The sequence below is a fragment of the Sardina pilchardus genome, chromosome 14 (assembly GCF_963854185.1).
Source record: "Sardina pilchardus chromosome 14, fSarPil1.1, whole genome shotgun sequence".
NCBI lineage: Eukaryota > Metazoa > Chordata > Actinopteri > Clupeiformes > Clupeidae > Sardina > Sardina pilchardus.
This window is the reverse complement of record NC_085007.1, coordinates 27632179-27654200: the sequence shown is the minus strand read 5'-3', so window position 1 is coordinate 27654200 and position 22022 is coordinate 27632179. Positions and strand designations below refer to the sequence as shown.

At 44.4% G+C, this 22022-nt stretch overlaps 1 protein-coding gene across 1 annotated transcript; it reads left to right on the top strand.

Moving 5' to 3' along the window:
• The first annotated feature begins 4326 nt into the window (after positions 1 to 4326).
• On the top strand, positions 4327 to 6754 carry zgc:55461 (beta-tubulin family protein). Its single transcript, XM_062553918.1, has 4 exons — positions 4327 to 4517; positions 5152 to 5260; positions 5351 to 5461; positions 5550 to 6754. Exons 1-4 carry the CDS (start codon positions 4461 to 4463, stop codon positions 6608 to 6610), a joined length of 1338 nt encoding a protein of 445 aa, XP_062409902.1. The 5' UTR covers positions 4327 to 4460; the 3' UTR covers positions 6611 to 6754.
• The last annotated feature ends 15268 nt before the right edge of the window (positions 6755 to 22022 follow it).

The following is a 22022-nucleotide window of genomic DNA, read 5'->3' as shown; positions in this document are numbered from 1 at the left end:
AAATAAAAAACGTTTTAGCGATTCCCTGTGAATTTTACTCTCTGTACAGTGGGTAGGGAGTATAGGGAATTCAGCGTAAGGACCCATGTAATCGGATCACAACCACACACACACAAATACAAACACATAGTTGACTCAGCCTTTGCATATACCCAAACTCCAAACAAACTCCAAGACCACAAAAAGGTCAGCTGAAACGGCTTTATCTGTTCTGAAAGGAGGAACAAAGATGTTATCTAGAATGCAAAACTGGAAGTGGTTCATGTTACACCATTGTATATGACACAAAAAGGACATTTAAACTTAAGTTATCTGATGAGAAGCCTTCACCTCATTGTGAAAACTGTGTCTGTATTCGCACTGTAAATTGTGTCTGTAGGTCCAATGTGTCACTAGGCAATGTAACACATCTACACAGTGTGTAAGGCAAAGATGCACGTAAATTCAAATCCTCCATAATAGTTTACAGGATCAGGTGGATGTTACAGCTCTGGTATATCAAATTTTTTCTGATGTCATCCTACAGCTGCTGAGTGACGTTCAAATGAGTTGATATTATATGATAATGAGTCATATTCAAATTTGCAATGGCCTCTTAATTTCTAATATCACTCAGCAACCGATGACATCAGAAAAATGTGGTCTCTTTTTTTCCTGAGCTGTGTAATAATAATAATAATAATAATAGTAAAAAAAAACAAGATTGTTTATATCATTCCATCTGTAGATTATTGAAATGTACAGTTCATACAATTTAAATTATAGTGAGAGGCATTGGAATTAACAGTATAGGCATTAACAAAAAAGAGAAGAAGTACTGTGCTACATTAGCTACAAATACCTAATATGCTACAAATACACTAGCTTACACATTAGCTACAAATACCAACAAAACACTGCTAATTCAAGTCTAAGAAACAGAAGTGGTTGTGTTGTGTGTATTTCCATCCATACAATGTATTTTTTTCCGTACATTTTCATACTTTATTTTTCAATCACATGACTTCATCTTCCATGGTATGACACATGTATCATGCCAGTCATAGATATATATGTCTATGATGCCAGTGATGAAACATCTCTGTCAAACCAATGAAGTCAGATGGTACGGATGACTGAGATGTGAAACAAACACAGTTTACCTACTGATCTCATCTCATTGGAATTTCATAACGGAAATATATGGGGTACAAGTTTTCCCTCCACAAAACGCAACCAAGTGACTGATCTTGAGTGTGGAGAATGTTGTCCATGGAACATTTAAGTCATTTGAGCCCTTGGGCACCTATGCTTGCCGCCTTTTTCTGCTCTGAAGTCAAACTTGCCTTGTGGGTCTCTGATTGGGTCTCTCCAGGTGTTCTGGGGTCTGATTGGATGTCAGCTCTGTATATGTAGAAAAAAAACAGGGCCAGTTAACAACCACTCTGTGCCCACTGCCCCCTCCTGCCTCAGCCAGGCGAACCACCATTGAGGTATGCCAGGCAGTTAGCTTGCATGACTGGTTATCTGTTTTCAGCAGTGCTGTGAAAACACAGGAGGGAAAAATCCCAGGGTTTAAGTTCTGGATGAAGACAGACAGACAGCAAGAGAGAGAGAGAGAGAGTGTGTGTGAGAGAGAGAAAGAAAAAGAAAGAGATAGGCTCACATTGTTTCACATCCAAATATATCATAACAGCTGTGGCTAGGGCACACTCTGTAGACCCAGCTTGTGCATTTACTTTCCACTATGCATACAAATCAAATTCTACTTCAAGAATAATTAGCAAGCTTTACAAAAGACAGATTAAGAAGATATATAAGAGTAGGTCGAGCAATAACTCGAGACACGACATTCAACCCTGTAAAAGCATTTGGGAAGATAAGGAGCATCAGATGTAGGAAGTTGGCTTTCACAGAAGGTCACTCCATTCATGAGACAGGTATATAGAGCAGGGGTGTGTGTTTAATGTTCATTTATCTGTTCTATTGGTGTGTGGTTCAGGTTTCCATGGGTTAAAAGCTGTGCCGTTTCCATAGAGTTGTTTTTGTTTCTCAGTCGTGGGGGAGGTCCTGTTCCGTCCGGAGCATTTTCTCCTGGGGGATCTCTAACAACAGAGCAGAGGGGAGGGAAAACAGGGTCAGGCACAACAAACAATGAGCCAAGCGGCAAGCACCAAGCCCAGCTAAACTGCCTCTTCCGTAACAGTGAACTGTGGACTGGTCAATACAAATTAAAGGCTTGTCCCAAGCAACGTTGACTATACTTTTACATCTGTTAAGACTATGAATATCTACATTAAAAACTGCGTACTGTGTGTACTACAATACTCAGACATACAAACCTGTTTAATGTCATTTTATGGACTGATTGGAGGCTGTGCTCAGTCAGTAGTGATAGAAACAACTTCAAAATTCAAATTATTTCAATAAACCTGCTATACAAATTTATTTGAGCTGTAAAAATTAATGGAATCTAGAAAACACTATTTTCCTTGTGTGTAAATGGTGATGTGTGCAGGTGGTTTAAGATAAAGTTTCCTGTTGTAAAACACCGTTTTGCATTTTTTTTTTTTTTTTTTTTTAAATGATACTGCACACTCAAAGTTTTATTACTACTATATTTCACAACTACAATAACAGACAACAGAAAAACGTCTCATTATATAAACAGATAAATTAACCCATGTCGTATTGGAGGGGTGACAGAGCAGAGCCTGAGCACAATTACATTAGCAACAGCCATGGAGTGTAAGGTAATCTAGCTCTGCATTATTGATATCACCCACAGCACAAGACAGCTGTTGCATGGCATGTCTGCCACTTAAGTCCTGGCCTGAAATTCTTTTGCCCTAATGCGCCAATGAGTCATATTCTAAAGCCAGAGCATTCAGCTGCAGCAAGTGGCCCAGTTTCCACATGGCTAATACAGCTGCTGTAAATGAGTTTTTGCAACAAAATAACTGTCACCTATAACTCTTGTGATTGAAAAAATATATAGATATTTAAATAATAATAATAATAATACATTCAAACTCTAATATTCTGTAGAACATTTTTAACAGTACCCTGAGATAACCAGGAGCTGGTTAATGCAATTATGGAGCAATTATGTCTTCTCAAACAAAGTAGGAAGTAGGACGTTTTTAGTTTGAGACCACAATGTTTTCTAATCACATTAAAATTCCTCTGCTGACAGAGCTGGCTCCCATTCTTCTAATCCTATCTTGCCTTCTGCTAGCTCAGCTCACACCTGCCTCTGCTCTCCTGCTTCTGTGCTCCGCTCCGCTCCGCTCCTCTCCTCTCTGCAGGCCCGTTCTCCTCATCAGGCATGCATAATGCATTCCCTGCCTCATGTTGCACTCCTGCCTGCCTTGACGAAACCTGATGCATCAGCACCAGCAAGCACCCAGGCAGGTACACGTAAAGTTTAAAGGGAACAGAGACATTTGGACTGGTGTATACAAGCAATGACCATGATCTTGTCAAGAGTTGCCATGCTTTAACTCAAGTGCATATATTTGACTTAGGCCTACCCACTTCTATGCACTAATGTGAATTATTTTCTCAAGAAACTTGCTGACCTTGTCTCATCCAAATTCACGTAAGGTTGTAGGCTAGGCTATAGGGGACAAAAAACTACCCTATTTAGTTACTGTAGCCCAAGGCTTCGTATAAAATGTCCATAGTAGGCCTACTCATTTTGCTATCTAGAGTGAAATATCTGCCCATTGATAGACTGTTTCTATTCCAACGGGGAATGACATATTAAAACTCTCACTCACACACTCTTTCCTTTGCCTGGAATGACCTTAGATCAGGTGTAGCCTTCCCGACTTCTTTGGCTACCTTGTTTCTGGCACCTCAAATAATGAAAATGTCACTGTCAACAACATTTACAACAAAGAAACTGAAACAGAATATAAGCTATTACAGAACTCCCTTGCATGTCAATGCACTGTAGCAGGCATTGCAGATTTACAGCAGGCTATCTTTAATCTAATTTCAATATGCAACATAACATGTCTCTGCACGCCTTTGGCCTAAAGACTATTTGGGCAAGGAGGTAATGAGTGCAGCCTAATAAATTGTGCATGTGCATAAGCCTGGCATTAACGTTATTATACCCTTTCACGTCAGCATATCTGGTCACCAGAAACAAAGGTTGCCAAGTGTAATCAGCGACTTAAAATGTTGCTGCCTCGTCGCCATTGACAACTCACTGTAACCGTTTACCACCAATCAAAATCCGTTGCGTCAGAGCAGCCAATGTATGTCAACCAATAATATTGCTCTTTTCAATGATTGACGCATTTTTCAACCATTTATGAGTAAATGTGTTGGTCGGTAAAGTTTATAAGTGCTGGTCATTCATTGTTTGAATTAGTTATCGCTGTTGTTACAGGTGGAGTGGTTAGACTGTCATACAGGACAGTAACAAAACTTTTTTTTCTATTGTAATTTTAAAAGTAGATTGTGTGAAAATGAGGGAAATCGTTCATCTACAAGCTGGGCAGTGTGGGAACCAGATTGGAGCCAAGGTTTGTGTATTGAAGCTTTGCTTTTGGCGTCTTAACAGGTTGCGGTGGTACGAGCCAGCCAACCGAAGGCACAAGTTAACACGTCGGTTAGCTGCTACTAACTGAACAGAAAACGTTGTTCCAGTTAATTTACCCGCTGAGTGAATGTTTCACGTTGCCTGATAAATGTTAAGTTAAGTAGGATATCACCTTAACTTACATTGATAGTAGTTAATAGCTCGGTAACGTTAATTTGTGTTCAAGTCAAAGCATCATTATTATTACCCTGTTAGGAATTTTGTGATTGCCTAAACTGTCACTCCCGACTTTTGCTTCACCGAACAACTGCAAACACTAACGTTAGAAGCTAACTTGGCAATGGTGTTTAATTTGACTAACTTCGCTGCTAGTTGCTTGGCTTTGACAACTGATGATGGAGGTTACATAAACCATTAACATGTTTGCAAACGGTTGCTAAGGTGTTAACGTCGCTGTTGACATAACTTACATTACTTCATAGGTGTCTTAAGTTGCCAAAAAAATGACTTACCACCTGCTGCCTAACCCGCCTCTCTCCTGCCTCCTGCCTCCTGCCTCCCTCTTGGTCTTGCTAGTGAGCCAGCTGTCAGCTAACGTGGTATTTCTGGTTTTGTAGTTTTGGGAGGTCATCAGTGATGAGCACGGCATTGACCCCACTGGCACCTATCACGGTGACAGTGATCTGCAGCTGGAAAGGATCAATGTCTACTATAATGAAGCCACTGGTAAGTCATTTGAATCCAATCCATTTGAACTTGATCAGATGCAAATGTTATGTGTTTTTGTTTTTTCAATTATGTCAACTTCTGTAACAGGTGGCAAATATGTCCCCCGTGCTGTCCTTGTTGACCTTGAACCTGGAACAATGGATTCTGTCAGGTCGGGACCTTTTGGGCAGATTTTCAGACCAGACAACTTTGTCTTTGGTGAGTTCTATACTTTTTGGGCAAAATTGTCTTACTGTATTAAAGGATTCATTCAGTATGTGGTCGTAACAGCTGAATTTCCTGTCAGGTCAAAGTGGTGCTGGAAACAACTGGGCCAAAGGCCACTACACTGAGGGAGCAGAGCTTGTTGACTCTGTTCTGGATGTCGTGAGGAAAGAGGCCGAGAGCTGTGATTGCCTGCAGGGCTTCCAGCTCACTCACTCACTAGGTGGCGGCACAGGCTCTGGCATGGGCACGCTGCTCATCAGCAAGATCCGGGAGGAGTATCCTGACCGCATCATGAACACCTTCAGCGTGGTGCCTTCTCCCAAAGTGTCAGACACAGTTGTGGAGCCCTACAATGCCACGTTATCGGTGCATCAGTTAGTGGAGAACACCGATGAGACCTACTGTATTGACAATGAGGCGCTCTATGACATTTGCTTCCGCACCCTGAAGCTCACCACTCCTACCTATGGAGACCTGAACCACCTGGTCTCTGCCACCATGAGTGGCGTAACCACTTGCCTCCGTTTCCCCGGCCAGCTTAATGCTGACCTCCGGAAGCTGGCTGTCAACATGGTTCCTTTCCCCCGTCTGCATTTCTTCATGCCCGGCTTTGCCCCACTCACCAGTAGGGGGAGCCAGCAGTACCGTGCCCTCACTGTGCCAGAGCTGACGCAGCAAATGTTTGACGCCAAGAACATGATGGCTGCCTGCGACCCGCGCCACGGCCGCTACCTCACGGTGGCTGCCGTCTTCCGCGGCCGCATGTCCATGAAGGAGGTGGACGAGCAGATGCTGAACGTGCAGAACAAGAACAGCAGTTACTTCGTTGAATGGATCCCCAACAACGTCAAGACCGCCGTCTGCGACATTCCACCCAGGGGCCTCAAGATGGCAGCCACTTTCATTGGCAACAGCACCGCCATCCAGGAGCTGTTCAAGCGCATCTCTGAACAGTTCACTGCCATGTTTCGTCGCAAGGCCTTCTTGCACTGGTATACTGGTGAAGGTATGGATGAGATGGAGTTCACTGAGGCCGAGAGCAACATGAATGACCTGGTGTCTGAGTACCAGCAGTACCAGGATGCCACTGCAGAGGAAGAGGGAGAGTTTGAAGAGGAAGGAGAGGAGGAGCTGGCATAAACATGTCTACATGTGCATCCTCTCTAACGCTCAATGTTCTATTGTCTTTTTTTCTGTTCTGTTTTGTTCTCTTTTAACTGTCTCTCTGCTACCAAAATAAAGCATTTGGACCAACACTTTCTAATAAACACTTAACTTTGATAAGTCCTTGCACATGCCTCTTTCTTTCCCCTCATTACCCATGAATACGTATGTTTGGAGTCTTTTTCTCAAGACTTCAGGATGTGTTACAGAGGCGGACATCCCAGGTTCAGAAAGTAAAAGTACTGTATTTGTATTTTGTATGTACTGTATTTTATCCAACCATTTAGTAAACCAGGTCATTGTAATTAGCAGTCAGATAATCAGCTAGATCACTTGTGTCCAGTGCACAGGTAGAAATAATATATGGCAGGACTTTTGCTTTCTGGACCCGGGCTGTCTACCTCTGCATGTGTAGAACACAACCGAAGAAATGATTAACCTAAAATCAGTACTGTTCAGGACCGGTAAAGCCTACTGACTGGACTATTCTGGCCAGAAATGTTTCATCAACCTTTGTGTCAGCATATGGAGGCCTATTTTGTGTTTACCACATGCTGCCCCCTTGTGGTAGCATCAGTTGTTATGGGATTTATTTGGGAAACTATTTGCTTTTTGATCATTATGATTGTAATAACCTAGGCTTTAACATTTCAGAGCATTTGTGGCGAACATCACAATACTGAAGTCATCCTAGTTTTGCTTGAGTAGCAGCGTGTCGAACCAAGCCACAAGATGGAGACTTTTAGACGAGACACGGTTTATTGTTTGCCCAGGGCAGGGGAAATGCTTATGAATCACTGTTTCAAATTGGTAAGTGGAATTTTTGCTTATAAACATAGTCCACATAAAGTTGACTCATCGCAGAAAATATTTAACGCAGATAAATGCAGCAGTCAAATTATCAAAAAAAGCTTGCAAAGCTATGAAAGTACAGGACATGAACAAAACATTCTATTTTCTATTCTATTATTATTATTTCTTTTTTTTCTGTATAGGCTATCGGTTCAGTTTCTGTGCGTGAATGCATCAGCGCTGCGCTGGTAAATTTGCAAATACACCTGTCATGGGTATTGACGAACATAATGTATAGGGAGGTTAATTAAAACTAGAAACTTGCTCTTAAAAAAACTCAAGTAATGACTTGAAAAGCTATTCTTGTGTAACGAGGAATGCATTAATTAAAGAGACACGGCAATCTGGCTCAATTTCATGGAACACAGGGGAAGTGCGGTAGTGAATTGCTTTTAAACCACAGAAGAGCAGAAAGGTACAGGAACGTTAATTGAATCAGCTGGGTGTGTTGTGTATTACTCACAGACGGTAAGCTTTTTTGAATGTCTCATGATTCATCTAGCAGTGATGTTGAAGAGATTCAATATGGATAGATTGGCCCAGAGTCATATGGCTCTGGATACACAGCTGGGATGTAATGCTAAGCCACTACATTCGATGTCCCAGGTTAGACATAGAACTATACAGTAATTAGGGTTATGTTGTCCTAATTGTAAATTCAGGACAAAAGGATTGGCTATGTCCTCTTGAAATTGAAATTTTATTTTATTAGTTGTAGTAGCCTACATTTTGTCAGTTCATTTAGGCTAAAATATTATTAGGCCTTTAAATTATGGCTAAAACTCAGACCTGAGAGAATACACTAATGGACTACTAAAAAAGTATGCCTGACTGAATATTACAATAAACTTCTGTTCTGTAATTTATGAAGATGAATTGAAAATGGCACAGGACCCTGTCAAAAAAAGGGGTAGCCGTGGTCCATTTAGATTTATGTTCTAGGCCCCAGTTGTGGTGCAACTGGCTGGGGCACCTGCACCATATGCCGGGGACCCGGGTTCGATTTCTGCCCCGTGGTCCTTTCCAGATCCCATGCTCTATCTCTCGTTCACCTTTCACACCGTCCAAAAATATGTAAGTTATTTTTATTATAGCTATTTATTTATACTAAAAGAAGATTTATGCTCTAAGGTGCTGCTTTTGCCCTATAATTGTTAATGTTGGGAAGAAAACCTATTAATTTGACCAACACTTGTCCTTGTCCACTGATATGATCTGAGACATGAAAAAGGAATTCTGTAGTCTGCTGCAGTTGTAGCATATCTTTAGCCTATCGGACTGATGTGCATATTGCGGTCTGCAATATTTTCTCTCCTGAAGACCTGTAGGCCTATCATGGGATAAGGTGCCATCAATCAGCATTAACGTTGGAAGCTGAAATTGTGGTGGTGACTCTGAAAGTTTGAATGTACTAATTTCACATTTTATGACACACCATTCACCTCTCCATATGGCTTAATTCTAATTTAATTCACCAAATCTAATTCAGTTTTATACCATATGCAAGGGCTCTAGGCACCCATCTCCCTGAAAGATAAAGAAATCTTGTGACATATTGCGGGATGCCGACAGAACATTCAAAGTGGATGATGGATTACTCCATAAGTGCCAGAAGTAGGCCTATAGACAGACAGAGAGAGGAGGGGGGATGCCGTTATATAGCAGCAGCAGCAGCCATAAACATCCTCGAAAAGGTTTTTTCTCTGGACAGATGGGCTTCATGTGGCCGCCTCCGCATGCCAATACATGAGACCCAGGAAGCTCTTCTCCTTGAAACTCGTGTTGTCAGGTGTAACCAACGGGAGAGGACCACTATGGGCACAGGCTCATTCCTCAGATGCTGATTTCACACCGCCAAGCTCACACACATCATTCGGAGGGTCATCTTGAGATCACGGTCTCTGTGTGACCCTCAGCCCATGGTCTGTGTGATGTCGGCAGTTCTTTATTTTGTCCACTATGAGCACAGAATAATTAGTAGACAAAGATACTCTTTAGGTTAGGATTTTTCCTTCCTAAATAGCCTAATTTATAGATTAGATAATAGGAAATGTGGTTGCCGATTATGGAGCTCATGAGTCCCATCCTCAAATTTGATCTATACATTTGTTTCATGTCGACCATCTGTTTCAGAGATTGCCGTCAGAGAAATAGTTAAGGTTTTTTTTTTTTTTTTCAAATAAATTGTTTATAGAGGATCATCACCTGGAGTTTGACTCATATCAGAAAGTATAGGCAGTATAGACAGTATAGTTATTTTAATACTGTATTTTATGCAGGGCAGAGTAGTGTTAAAGACCATGTTTGACCTAGTCCTCAACTGACCTGTATTTTGAAAGGAGATTCACCTGTGAAATCCAAACTTAGCCTGGATCTAGCCTTTATCTCAGTGCAATCCAGAGAGTAGCTAAGTCTAGTGTTACCTAGATACCACGATGATGCATGTGCTTTCATATTTTAATTGAGAGAAAGTAAATGTTGCATGTTACAGAATTTATGTCAGCGTCTTAATGTTTTTGTTCATAGCTTAAGTTCAAATGAATTTGAGGGGTATGTTATGTGCATTTTTTTAAGTAACCCATTGAAAGGGACAGACTTATGGAGAGAGGGCTGTCTAAAAAAACAGAACATGTAGAACACTTTCTCTCCTGACCTCCCCCTGAAATGCTTGAGTCAGTTTCTGCTCCTATTTCCTCAGGAGTATTGAGTCTTGACAGGTTCCCACATGTTCAGGAGAGGGAGATTATTTCATTAAATCATTTTTGGGTGGGCAGACACAGGTCAGTCTTGCCCTACTTGGTGCAGTGTTCTTGACAGTTCACTTTGACAAGAGGAGATCAGCCAAGCAGGACCAAAGTTTGTATCACACACACACACACACACACACACACACACACACACACACACACACACACACACACACACACACACACCCACAGTGTGCCTCCATCCCTCCCTCCCTTTCTCTCTGTCTCTCTCTCTCTGTCTCTTTCTCTCTCTCTCTCTCTTCCTCCCTCCCTGTCTCTCTCCATCTCTTTCTCTCTACCTTCGTTCCAAACTCTGTTTCTCCTCAACTGTCTCTCCCCACTTTTTGCCGGAGGCGGGTGTACGAGTGAGCGTGCGGCTGATGGCATCCGGTGAGCAGGGTGGCGCGCGCAAAAGGGGTCCTGTCACTCATTCGGGGCGGCCATATGTGTGCCTGCGTGAGCTCCATGCCAGCGGCGCCGGCTCCTGCCAGAAGACATTAGGGGAGCAGCGGGGCGTCATTACAGTGGCGCGATGATTGATTAACCGTGAATCAGGAGCACCAACCCACCCTCCTCCCTCCTCCCCTTACTCCCGTCTTCCCTCCCCAACTCCAGTCTGGGGGCCAAAGGGGGTAAAAGAGAAGAGCCCCCTGTAGATGAGGGGGTGTAATTGCATCGCCGGCCTGGCAGGGAGATGAGGGAAGATGAGTGGTGTTACGCACAGCTGAGTGTGTGGCGCAGGAAGAGCCTCGCACCATTAGGCACAGAATATGATCTTCCCTCTTCCTCCTCTTCTCTCTTCCCGGGCTGGAGCCCATCTCGCTACGCTACGCGCTACTCTTTGGCAAGGGCTGTTTGTTTTGACAGTGTTAGTTGTCAGCTCCGGGTAGTTTTGAAGTTATGCTGTGAAAGATTTTGATCATTCTTATTCATTAGAGAAGTAGCTTTTCTGTCTGTCATATAATACCTACATAAAATATCTAGTTGATGTTTAGTGCAAAATCAGTGTTTATAATACAAATAATAATACTTAATACTTCAAACACCTTCATATATTTCTAAAGAGGAAAAATAAAACACTATCTTGGTCTAGCATCTCCCCCCATTTCTCTCTCTCTCTCTCTCTCTCTTACATTTTCTCTCTCTCTCTCTCGGGGACTCTGAGCAGTAGGGAATCTCCGAATGAGATGATCATCCCTTAATGGCCCCCTGCCCTCTGCCGCTGCTCTGTCTCTCATCTCCGCTGCCTCTCCTCGTGTCCCGGAGCCATGCGGTGCATTAGCGCGCTACGCAGGGATGACTAATGAAATCCAGGGAGAACCAACCAGCCCTAGGAATCTGACGCTAATGTTTTGTTTGGTATTAAAATGCGCAAAGGCAACTAAACTCCCACTGATTTGGACGAAAAAACATTTGGAATGGGCTCATCAATCAAGCCCTGCCACGCTGGAGCTGTCTAATCCTGGGGCGCGATGTGCACGGTGGCGAGACATCACAGGAGCGGCATGGATCGGCATACACACACACACACACACACACACACACACACACGCATACACACACACACACACACACACACACACACACACACACACACACACACACACACACACACACACACACACACACACACAGATAGTACATTCACACACTGGCCCATACTGTCTGGCACACTTTGGGCTGGGTATACTGACACATACATAAATATACAGACTGGCATTGACAAATAAACAGCTCTTTATTCCTGGAGAGAGCTATGATTACTTTTAGAAACAGGATTCCCCAGGGTAATATGTTCACATTATGAAAAGCACTTATAGGCCTATATAAGTACATTGAAGACTGAAACTTTGAAATAAATCTCATTTTGTTCAATCAGAGTCAATCAAGAATCAGATTCAGTGCCATTGTAGACATAAAGGAGAACTGGACAGATTGTTTGTGCTCCAGGACCATCCACATGGCAAAAGCCCCTTCCTTAAGGGTTAAGTAGTATGGTCTCTTTTTTTGCTGTGGATCTTGGACTTCATCCCCTGGATTCAGGTTAATTTCCTTGTGTCCATCATGGTCATCCTGCTGTACCGAAAGTGACCCACACCCTAGATTCTGAAGCCTCACAACAGAGATATGTACTGCTTTAGCAAGCCTCTATATGAAGGGCAAGCTTAGTTTCAGAAAGGTGCAAGATCATTACCACCCTCACAGGAAATATGAGAGATTCAGTGGGCATGCAAGATGTGTTGTGGCCTCATAGATCTCTATTTATGCCGCTAAACTACAAATTTGAGATGCTCCCTCCTTTTCCCCCCAAGCAGTCATGAGAAAAACATTGCATTATATCTACATTAACAGACTGGGTACAGACTAATGAAGACTAAATATTGTTCACACTGTTAAGCCATTTTGTTTGATTAGCTGAGCAGTGATGACTGCATCATATTGACTATAGTATAGAGCTCTAAGAAGTCCCATGCGCTCGCTGATTTGACGCTACCATCATCAAGCCAGGCCATTTTCTTTTTTCAGATACCGGTCTTATTACAACCTCTCTGTACACTTTTAATACTTTTAATGGTTTGTCTGTAGGGACCCTCACCGCACTACCACATCAGTGTAATTATATTTTGAGCATTGATGTTAAATAGTGTCTAGTTTTTGACGTACTAGCTGGCCCCCTTACTATGAGCCCAAAAAACGGTCATGCTCAAAACTCAAAAATCATTTAACGTAATTTTGCTTTCAATGTTGGAACCTGTTAACTACCCTAGACCCTAGAGTAGGTTGTTTTTACTCCGGAGTTACTCTGGTTAGGGTATCAAGAGTCTCACCCAACTTCACCCCACAGACACTTTTTTCCTTCCCCAAAGAGAGAGGCCACTTTGGCAAAGTATTGTAACAAGCCCTTCTTATTACATGTGTACTAATGATTTATTGGCACACAAAAATGCATTATGTATGGACAACATAAGAACATGACATTACATATTGTTAGGTTGTTACACTGTACTTTATTATGTAGATACACTGGAACAAGGACCCCTTAAAATAAAGCGTTAAGGAGTTCTAACATATTGCTCTAGGCCTACTCCTATGTATAACAAAAATGTTATTAATTATAGATAAACAAGTACATGTTAAATTTCAGTTTGTTTTTTTGTAGGAGAACAATTATTTTTAACAACATGAAATACCCCCTCCCCCCGTAATGAACTACCAAGCTAGAGGCATCAGTCATAGTTATTCACTCCAACGTCCTGAATTTCTCCCTCATTTCATGGTAAATCCAAGACAGGGCATTCTTAGCCTCCGTCATGGTGCCTGATTTGTTATCGTGGCAAGACTTCCTTAGCCTCTGCTTTGAGGCTTGGCCTCAGGTGTGGAAAGGAAACTCTCTATTCCCAATTAGCACCGTAGTGTTCTTTTCCCAGAGTGTTATGTGTTAATAAACACTTAGATGAACTTTGAAATATTAATTAAACCTCCTCTTATTATATAACCCTAATCATTTAACACTCTATCATCAACACTTTATCATTTTAGAATGTGAAGGCCAGATCATCAGAAATTAACTCCAGTTTTAATGGAATATTTTATCTCTGTCAGCCTCTTCGTTGTCAAACCATATCTTTTTAGTCTGCGCTTTTGAACCAGAATAACTATTTTTATTTATTTTATTTCTATTTTTTCTTTCTCTCTCTCTCTCTCTCTCTCTCTCTCTCATCCTTGCTCCCCCTGGTGCAGAGTTATCAGTGAACCCTCCACTCTTGTACCCCCAGTCGGTGGCAGAGCTCTTGTGGAACCATCCATCTGTCTGACGCGAGGGTTTACCGCTGCGCCCACTCCACCCGATCCCCCTCCCTCCGCCCTGCCCCCGGACCCCTCCCGCAGACACCACCCACCACGAGCACGGGAGTGAATGACGGACGAAATGACCCATTCTGTTTTCATAAGGTCCTCATCTGCACAATCCCACCAGGACACCTCCCCTCCATCAGCCCATTTCTCCACACCAGAGCGTTCGACTCATGGAGGTGCTGGTAGCGCAGCAACACAACCTCCTGCATACCCCAGCGCTATATTCCCCATAAAACACTGAGACTAACGCGTATCTCCCCTCATAAAGCCGTAGGGGTCAGGGGGGGGGGGGATGTACCGCACAGAGGCAAAGGGGGCACTAAAACAGAGGGGAAATGGAGCTTATAGCCCCAGCACAGGGGCAGGGCTGAGGTTAAAGATGTTTCGTATGGGACTGAACAGCAGGGGGCAGTGGTGGGCAGTCAGAGGGGACAGGTTGTGGGGCTGTTGGGACCGCATCTCTGCTGTGCCCTGCTGAAGGGTTCCAAGTGTCAGTCTTCCATCAGGTGTGGCAGATTTAATTTCTGAGCGTTCCAATAATAACATTTCATAGCGGCCACGCTGTGCCTCACAATGCTCATCGGCTTATTTGAAGCGATGATCTAAACATTTTGCACTTTGTAGTCTAATGATTTCAACAGTTGTGACCGTGTGATTCACACAAGGGACAGAATTGCTGCAGCATTGAAACAGTAATGCAGCCTGACTGTACTAATAATCAAGTGTTGTGTTGACATGAAACTTTCTTTATATGACTCTCAAGGTCAGACAGTCTCCACAGAATCACCCTCACCAAAACAGGTACAGCAATGTCTAATCTCTCTCTCTCACACACACACACTGTCTCTCTCTCTCTCTCTCTGTTGTGTGTGTGTGTGTGTGTGTGTGAGAGAGAGAGAGAGAGAAAGAGAGAGAGAGAAGAGAGGGAGAGAGAGAAAGAGAGTCCGGAGAGGGCTGCCTCACAGAATAAGGAGGGTTAGAAGTAAATGGGCTCTTTTGAAAGCCTTTACAGGCAATGGCAGCCCTGTGCTCTTTCAGATAGAATGTTGGGGAAATGTCACAGTAGATCTTATCGTCCCCCCCGTCGCAGGTCACAGCGCCCCCTAGGGGGGCACCTGCGTCTGGGGTCAGCTGCAGGCTGTCTGTGTGTGGCGCACTCTAATAGAGAACCCCCGCCGAGCTGGACCATCCCCACCTGCCATGAAAGAAGATCAAGTGATGGAGGGGAGGAAGGGGTGACAGAGAGATAAATGGGGAAGGGAAGATAGGGAGGAAGAAGGGAGGAAGAGGGGACAGAGGCGAAAGAAAAAAAAACGGAGGATCACGAGGCCCATCTCAACTCGAATTCCGACCCTCGAGCATCCCTGGCCTTTGTCCCCCTGCCAGGCCCTCTCCTTCTCTCCCACACTGATTATTTCCTGGTCTGAAGCCCCTGTGGTTTCCAAATGATTTTAAAATGGCTTTCATTTCCTGTCGGGAGTGTGGGGGCAAACTCCGGCAGATACTGGAAATCTGGGGGGAGACAAAGAGAGAGAGAGAGAGAGGGCAGGGAAGAGAGAGAGAAAGAGAGAGAGGGGTAGGGGTGGAGAATGGGGGTGGTTATAGGAATCCTTTTCAGCGCTGATGTGTTTTTGGAGGGGGTAGTGTGTTTTGGTTTTGCCCCCAGTGTCAAAAACCGTGTCGCCTCGTCTCTTGGCTCTCAGGGCAGATCCTCAACAGCATCACCCCCCCCACCCTCGGAGACTCGGTGTTCTTTTTCATTGTACTAAGTGGGTAGAAATGTGCAAACTTGCAGTCATGCATTTCCCCCCTCAATTCTGTGATGATTAAGTTGTTTAAAAGGCAACCTGTGAACACATCCTTCCATACCTTGATATCACTTAGAGAGAAAAGATAACCTCGGGGATAGTGAATACGAAAACAAGAAGCTTTCCCCCCTTTCATTGTTTAAGTCTATCTTGAAAATGCACAATGCTCTTCCTGGATGAGGAGATCAGCTTAGGGGAGAGAGAGCGAGAGAGAGAGAGAGAGAGAGAGAGAGAGAGAGAGAGAGAGAGAAGGGAATTGAATTGATAAGGGTCCTTATCACAGCAAATCCAGGGCGATGTCCGGCCACTGTTTTTCGGGGGAAGCGGAAACACTCCGACCCCTCCGTGCTCCTCTGACATCACTTCTCCTGCCACCCACCACACGAGACACACACACACACTCACACACTCACACACACACACACGATCCTGTGGCCTCTAAGGTTACGAACACGGCGTTCCAGTCAGGCCTCTCTCAAAAGCAGCAGCCTTCAGATGGCAACTCATCCCCGTCATCACACAGGAGACAGGGGCTGTCAAACACACCGCGTCTCCAGACGTATCACACCCCAGATTCCAGACCTAAATTATAGACGCTGCCTCCCTCTCTGCACGTGGGGGAAGAGAAGAGGGGGGTAAAAGAGAGAGAGAGAAAGAGATTGAGAGAGCGAGAGAGAGAGAGAGAGAATGGAAAAAAACAGGGAAAGTTGTTGACAAGCTGGCGTCAGGTGCAAATGGAGGGTGTCATCGCCGGGCTTGTTGATAGCGCATGCCCCACCCTGCTCCCCAGCACCACGCACAGCTCCTCGGAGGGCCAGGATGCCTTTCTCTCTGGCACTCTAACGAGACTCCCCCGATTTAACCCCAGACTCCCACTAATTACCACTGGCTGCTCATTAACGCCGTGCACTCGCTCGCTCACTCGCGCTCTCTCTCACTCACAGCTCATGGAAATAAGGCCCTTTTGTCTTCTCTCCAGCAGAGAGGAGGAGGAGGAGGAGGAGGAGGAGGAGGAAGAAGGAGGAAAGAAAGTGATTTGAAAGTGCACACACACACCTCAGGGCACTGATGACTCTCCCAGTACACACACACACACACACACACACACAGACATACATTGAGAAGACAGTGACAGCTGTCAGTCACCCTGCTATCATACACAAGACACTTCTTCATCCATGTCATGCATATAAATCTCCCTATTCACTGTCTTGTTTCCACCTTTCACTTTGGCTCTGTTAAAACACTAGTTCTGATATGAGCACCTTCAGATTTTGACATTGAGTATGAATTTCTTGGTTGTGAAATGTATTGTTTTCTAATTTATTAATTGTTCACTGTCACAACCACCAGAAGTATCCAAAGCAGCTCATTTTTAGTCAAAACAGACCTGACTTCTCTATCTGAGGATGGACACCACCGTGCCTTAAAAAACAACAATAGTGACAAACAAAAAACTCTTGACAGGCCGAACAGAAAAAAGAACCATCTGACATCCTCTCGCTATCTTCTGCGCGCACAATGAGCCGGCCGAGCTTCCACAGGATGCCTATGTTTGTGTGCCGCGGTCAAGGTCACTCCCCGGCTTCCCTCTAACCCCGGATCCAGTGCCCGCTCGGCTTTTGTCCTGTGAAGCTCTCGTTTTTCCTTACGTCAACACGGCGGCCACAAAAATATCCCGGCCACTCCGAGGAGGCTCCTGTTTGCGACGGCTGCCTCACGGAGGATAGACCATCGGTGCAGCGCTGGCTCCCCTGTCATCCTGTCCCTCTGCACAGAATAGATAGGTGTGTCTGTAGTCCGTGAATCCTATTTTATTTTTAATTTCTGCCTTGAGCTGAGAGCAGTTTATATATATAATACTTTATAATTATGTAAACTGCTATTATTATGAGTATGTTATTTTTACTCTACCGTACTCGCACTGTGCTCTCTTAAAATGATGAGTCTGTGAACAATTTTCCATTAATCAAGAACAACTGTAGCCCAATTGGGCAAACAACAGGTTATAATTTGTTCTTTTTTTTTTTTTGTACTGAACGGCTCTTGTTATTTGTAAGTGCCAGCCACTCACCCAAGGCAAAAAAAATATTCTTTCATATAATTATATTTGTATAACTGTGATTAGGTTTTTCATTAATGTGTCATTACCGCTTGCCTGCCAATTAACAATTACTAGTTGTAATGTTGGTGGTCTCAGTGATCCAATTGGAATTTATAGCGATTAGAATAAGAGTGAGTCGCTTGATGAAAATGAGACCAAGCCTTGGATGAGTAGAATCTTAGTTGGATGATCAGATTGCTTTCGCCATGATTTCACCACTTTCATTTGCCATAAATGATCAATCATTTCTGAGTATATTTATCAAACAGTTTTTAAATAGCAAGCACATACTGTTGATGTCCTTCAATGTACACATAACATCATAGTGATTTGATATTTGATACATAAACAAGTGATATTATAAACATCATGGTACCATACCAACTAATCATAATGGGGTTAGACCTAAATGTTACAAGTGTGTGTTCAGTACACATATTGAAATAAGCCAGAGTGATATCATATTTATTTTAAAAACAACCCGCACCACACTTACATACCGCCACACTCACACACACACACACACACACACACACACACACACACAAACACACACACACACACACACACACACACACACACACACACACACACACACACACACACACACACACACACACACACACACACACACACACACAGTCTTGCCAAGGTGGCCCAAAGCACATACAGCATGCACTGTGAAACGTTCCTAAAATAAGAACTGCATTGTCTATTCTGGCCTTTAGGGGGAGCTGTGCGAGGCTGAATTTCTCTCTGGAGGAGGTGGGGGGTGTGTGGGGGGGGGCACCCTGGCACAAAGGCATCAGTCAGCAGGCCGGCCGTGGAGGGCTAGCCTTGGCTGGGATCTGCAGCCCCTGATCAGGGAGACTCTGGGGTAATCATACAGGCGTTGATTAACAAGCTGCACAAACACACAGTACTTGACTGAGCCGCCCCAGCAAAAGAAAATATTACTGAGGAGAACCTCTTCACACACACACACACACACACACACACACACTGCCTCGCTCACTCATCAAGTCATACGCACAACCTTCAATCCCTCCCTATGCTCTCCAGGGTGTTCTCCCTCTCCCTCTCCTGTGCACTCTCTCTCTCTCTCTCCGTCTCCTGTGTGCACTCTCTCTCTCTCTCCCTCTCCCTCTCCTGTGCACTCTCTCTCTCCCTCTCCTGTGCACTCTATCTCTCTCCCCTCTGCCAGACCACGCAGTGCTGGTGACCCTCTAATCCAGTCCCAGAACATACAACACGTTTCCAGGAACTCCGTAAGTGATGTGGTCTGCCTGGCCATTGAGCGCCTATTTTGCTGTAATAGGTGAAATATGTTCCTTTTCTCAGTGTGATAGAAAAAAAAACACCACACCACCATTTTCTCCCCTCGGTGTGGAAAGCAAACTCTCTCTCTCTCTGCTGTTGAAGCTTTAAATCTGCGCCGGTCACGTGACCGACTCATTCAGTTAGCCGTTAACCAAGCTCTAAAACGAGAAGGTGATTTGAACAGACTCCACATTTTTTCAGCCCCCCTCAAAGTCGTAGTCGTTACAGTGTCCTGTGACAACTCATGCAAAGGCATGTGGACAGGAGGGGGTTAACCCCCCCCCCCCATCCCCACCTACAACAGCCCCCACCCCCTCCGCCCCCCCGCTGCCTGTGTGAGCTGCAAATGAAACCAGATGGACTCATTTATAGCCAATTAGCTCCAGCGCCGTAAGTGGAGCCTCACCTACACAATTTGACTTTTTTTCTCCCTTTTATTGAAACCTCCCAGCAGCTACAACCCTGCATCTCAATACGAGGGTGTGTGTGTGGGGGGGCTCTACAACCTACACAGAAATACTCTCACACACTCTTCACTTTTCAGGTTCTAACACCCTACATGCACACACACACCATTCTATATGCTCACCTCTTTACACCCCCGACCCCCCCCCCCCACACACACACACCCCTCTCAGGTTGCTGTGCACCAGATGAGATGATACTGAGATGCGGGTGCAGGTTTCTGTGCATATTTCCTTGACTGTGGCAAATGGTATTGTCTCCCAATCTTATTGTTTCACACTGCCTTCATTTGTGGCCAGCCCCTTGTTAAGGTGTGTGTGTGTGTGTGTGTGTGTGTGTGTGTGTGTGTGAGCTCTCTTCAGGGTAGCCCAGAGCTAGTCTGGCCCTTATGTTGAGGATTATGGTCTGGTTAGATCTAAGCCAAATGTTTGATTGGTGAGCGCAATGAAGATATGGCTGCCGGGGGTGTGTGAGTGTGTGTGTGCTGCTCTGGTGCTTCTCCTGGGAGATTAAGATAAAGTGGTAAAATATGGCCTTTTGTGCCTGTCTTGTATGGCTGGAAGATTTTCAGCAGTGCTCCATTGTCCGGGCCAGAAAGGCATTTCATACTCACTCGAAACGCTTATAGGGTGAGCCACTGCTATTGCACAATACATTTCACAACAAGGCAATGCACAGAGACCCTAACGTGTGTGTTTAGAACTGCTTCCAATGAACTAAAATATAGCTTGCATCACAGGGTGAAACGGACAATCATCCAATCAGGAGCTATCTATTCAAAGCCAGACATCAAAAATCATCTACACATGTGTAATAAATTGCCCATACAGTATATAACATATAGCGTAAATGCTTCAGGGGATGTTATGGCTGCGATCCAGAATAGTTATTCTATAACTCATCCTGAAATGAGTGCTGGCATAGCCATCTTATCAGTGACAAATATCAGGTGGGACAGATTTGTTTAAGTGGAGCCAGCTCTTGCCTCTACATCAGGTGGATGCCAAGCGCTTGGCCAGAACCATGTGCTGTTTTTCCCAGCTCGGGCCTTGGCCTTTCGCTGGCCTGCCCACCTGCAGTAGCTAAAGCGATTCCAATTGACCGTTCGGGACAGGGCCATATTTCAACACATCTCACATCAACTTTACGCCTGCGCCGGCTGAGCAAATGGGAAATGGGTTTGTCTGGGAGCGGAGAACACGTGTTGTGGATCCAGCGGGGACGCTCATTTGGAATTCCTGGGAGGAAGCGCTCCTATAAAGGTCCCTCTGTTTTATCTCCGCCGTTGGGAAGGGGCCAGGTGTCTGCGCAAATGCATGTATGGGACGAGGCATGTGGAGAGAGAGAGAGAGAGAGAGAGAGAGAGAGGGAGAGAGAGAGGAATGGAAAGAGTGAGAGAGGTAATGTGTAGGAGGGACAGAGTTGACCCTTACCATGTGGTTTAGAGAGAGAGAGAGAGAGAGAGAGAGAGAGAGAGAGAGAGAGAGAGAGAGAGCATGATGCTGGAATGCTGCAGGAAATTCAGGGATTATATGTGAAGCGTATGGCGCTGGGCTGATGGGGAGTGTGTGTGGTCTCAGCAGATGAGTCATTCAGTCACACAATACTGGTCATGACTATCACATCACAGGAGCAGCAGCCTGAGGATGCAAGAACTGGTTTGTCTGTTGTGTGTTCCCAAAAGGTTCAATTAAAACCTGTGCTGTATACAGGTGCTGCATTGACATAGTATGGCTAAGAATCCTTACCTTAAAATTCAAACAATGTAATTTGAATAAATAGGTTTGATATTAGAATTTAGTTCAGGTTTATGTTGACTACAGTGGATGAGTATGCCCTCCTAACACATTTTGGCTTATAAAAAAAACTCTTCAAGGTGGCCCAAGCACTTACATATGATAATGGTGGTAAATGTGTTCAATCATTAGAAAAGCGTCTGGTGGCATGTGGACTTCCCAGGAAAGTTAACTTTTTTACATTTACATGCCTTCACATATTCGCCCTGCGTGTTCCTCTTGTGACATCAGACAAGTTCAGGCTGGTCGTTCCATTCTTCATGTTTAATTTTTCACTCTCGCAGTAACCAGAGCCACATGTGCGCGCTGATCTCCATCTCACATGTTCCACTTGAGCGTTTACCCTGCTCCCCCTGGTTGACCGGCTCCAAAACACTGTCACTATACACAGCGCACAGACATGCTGGTGCAATTAGAAAAGCTTCACTGTTCAGTGTCTAT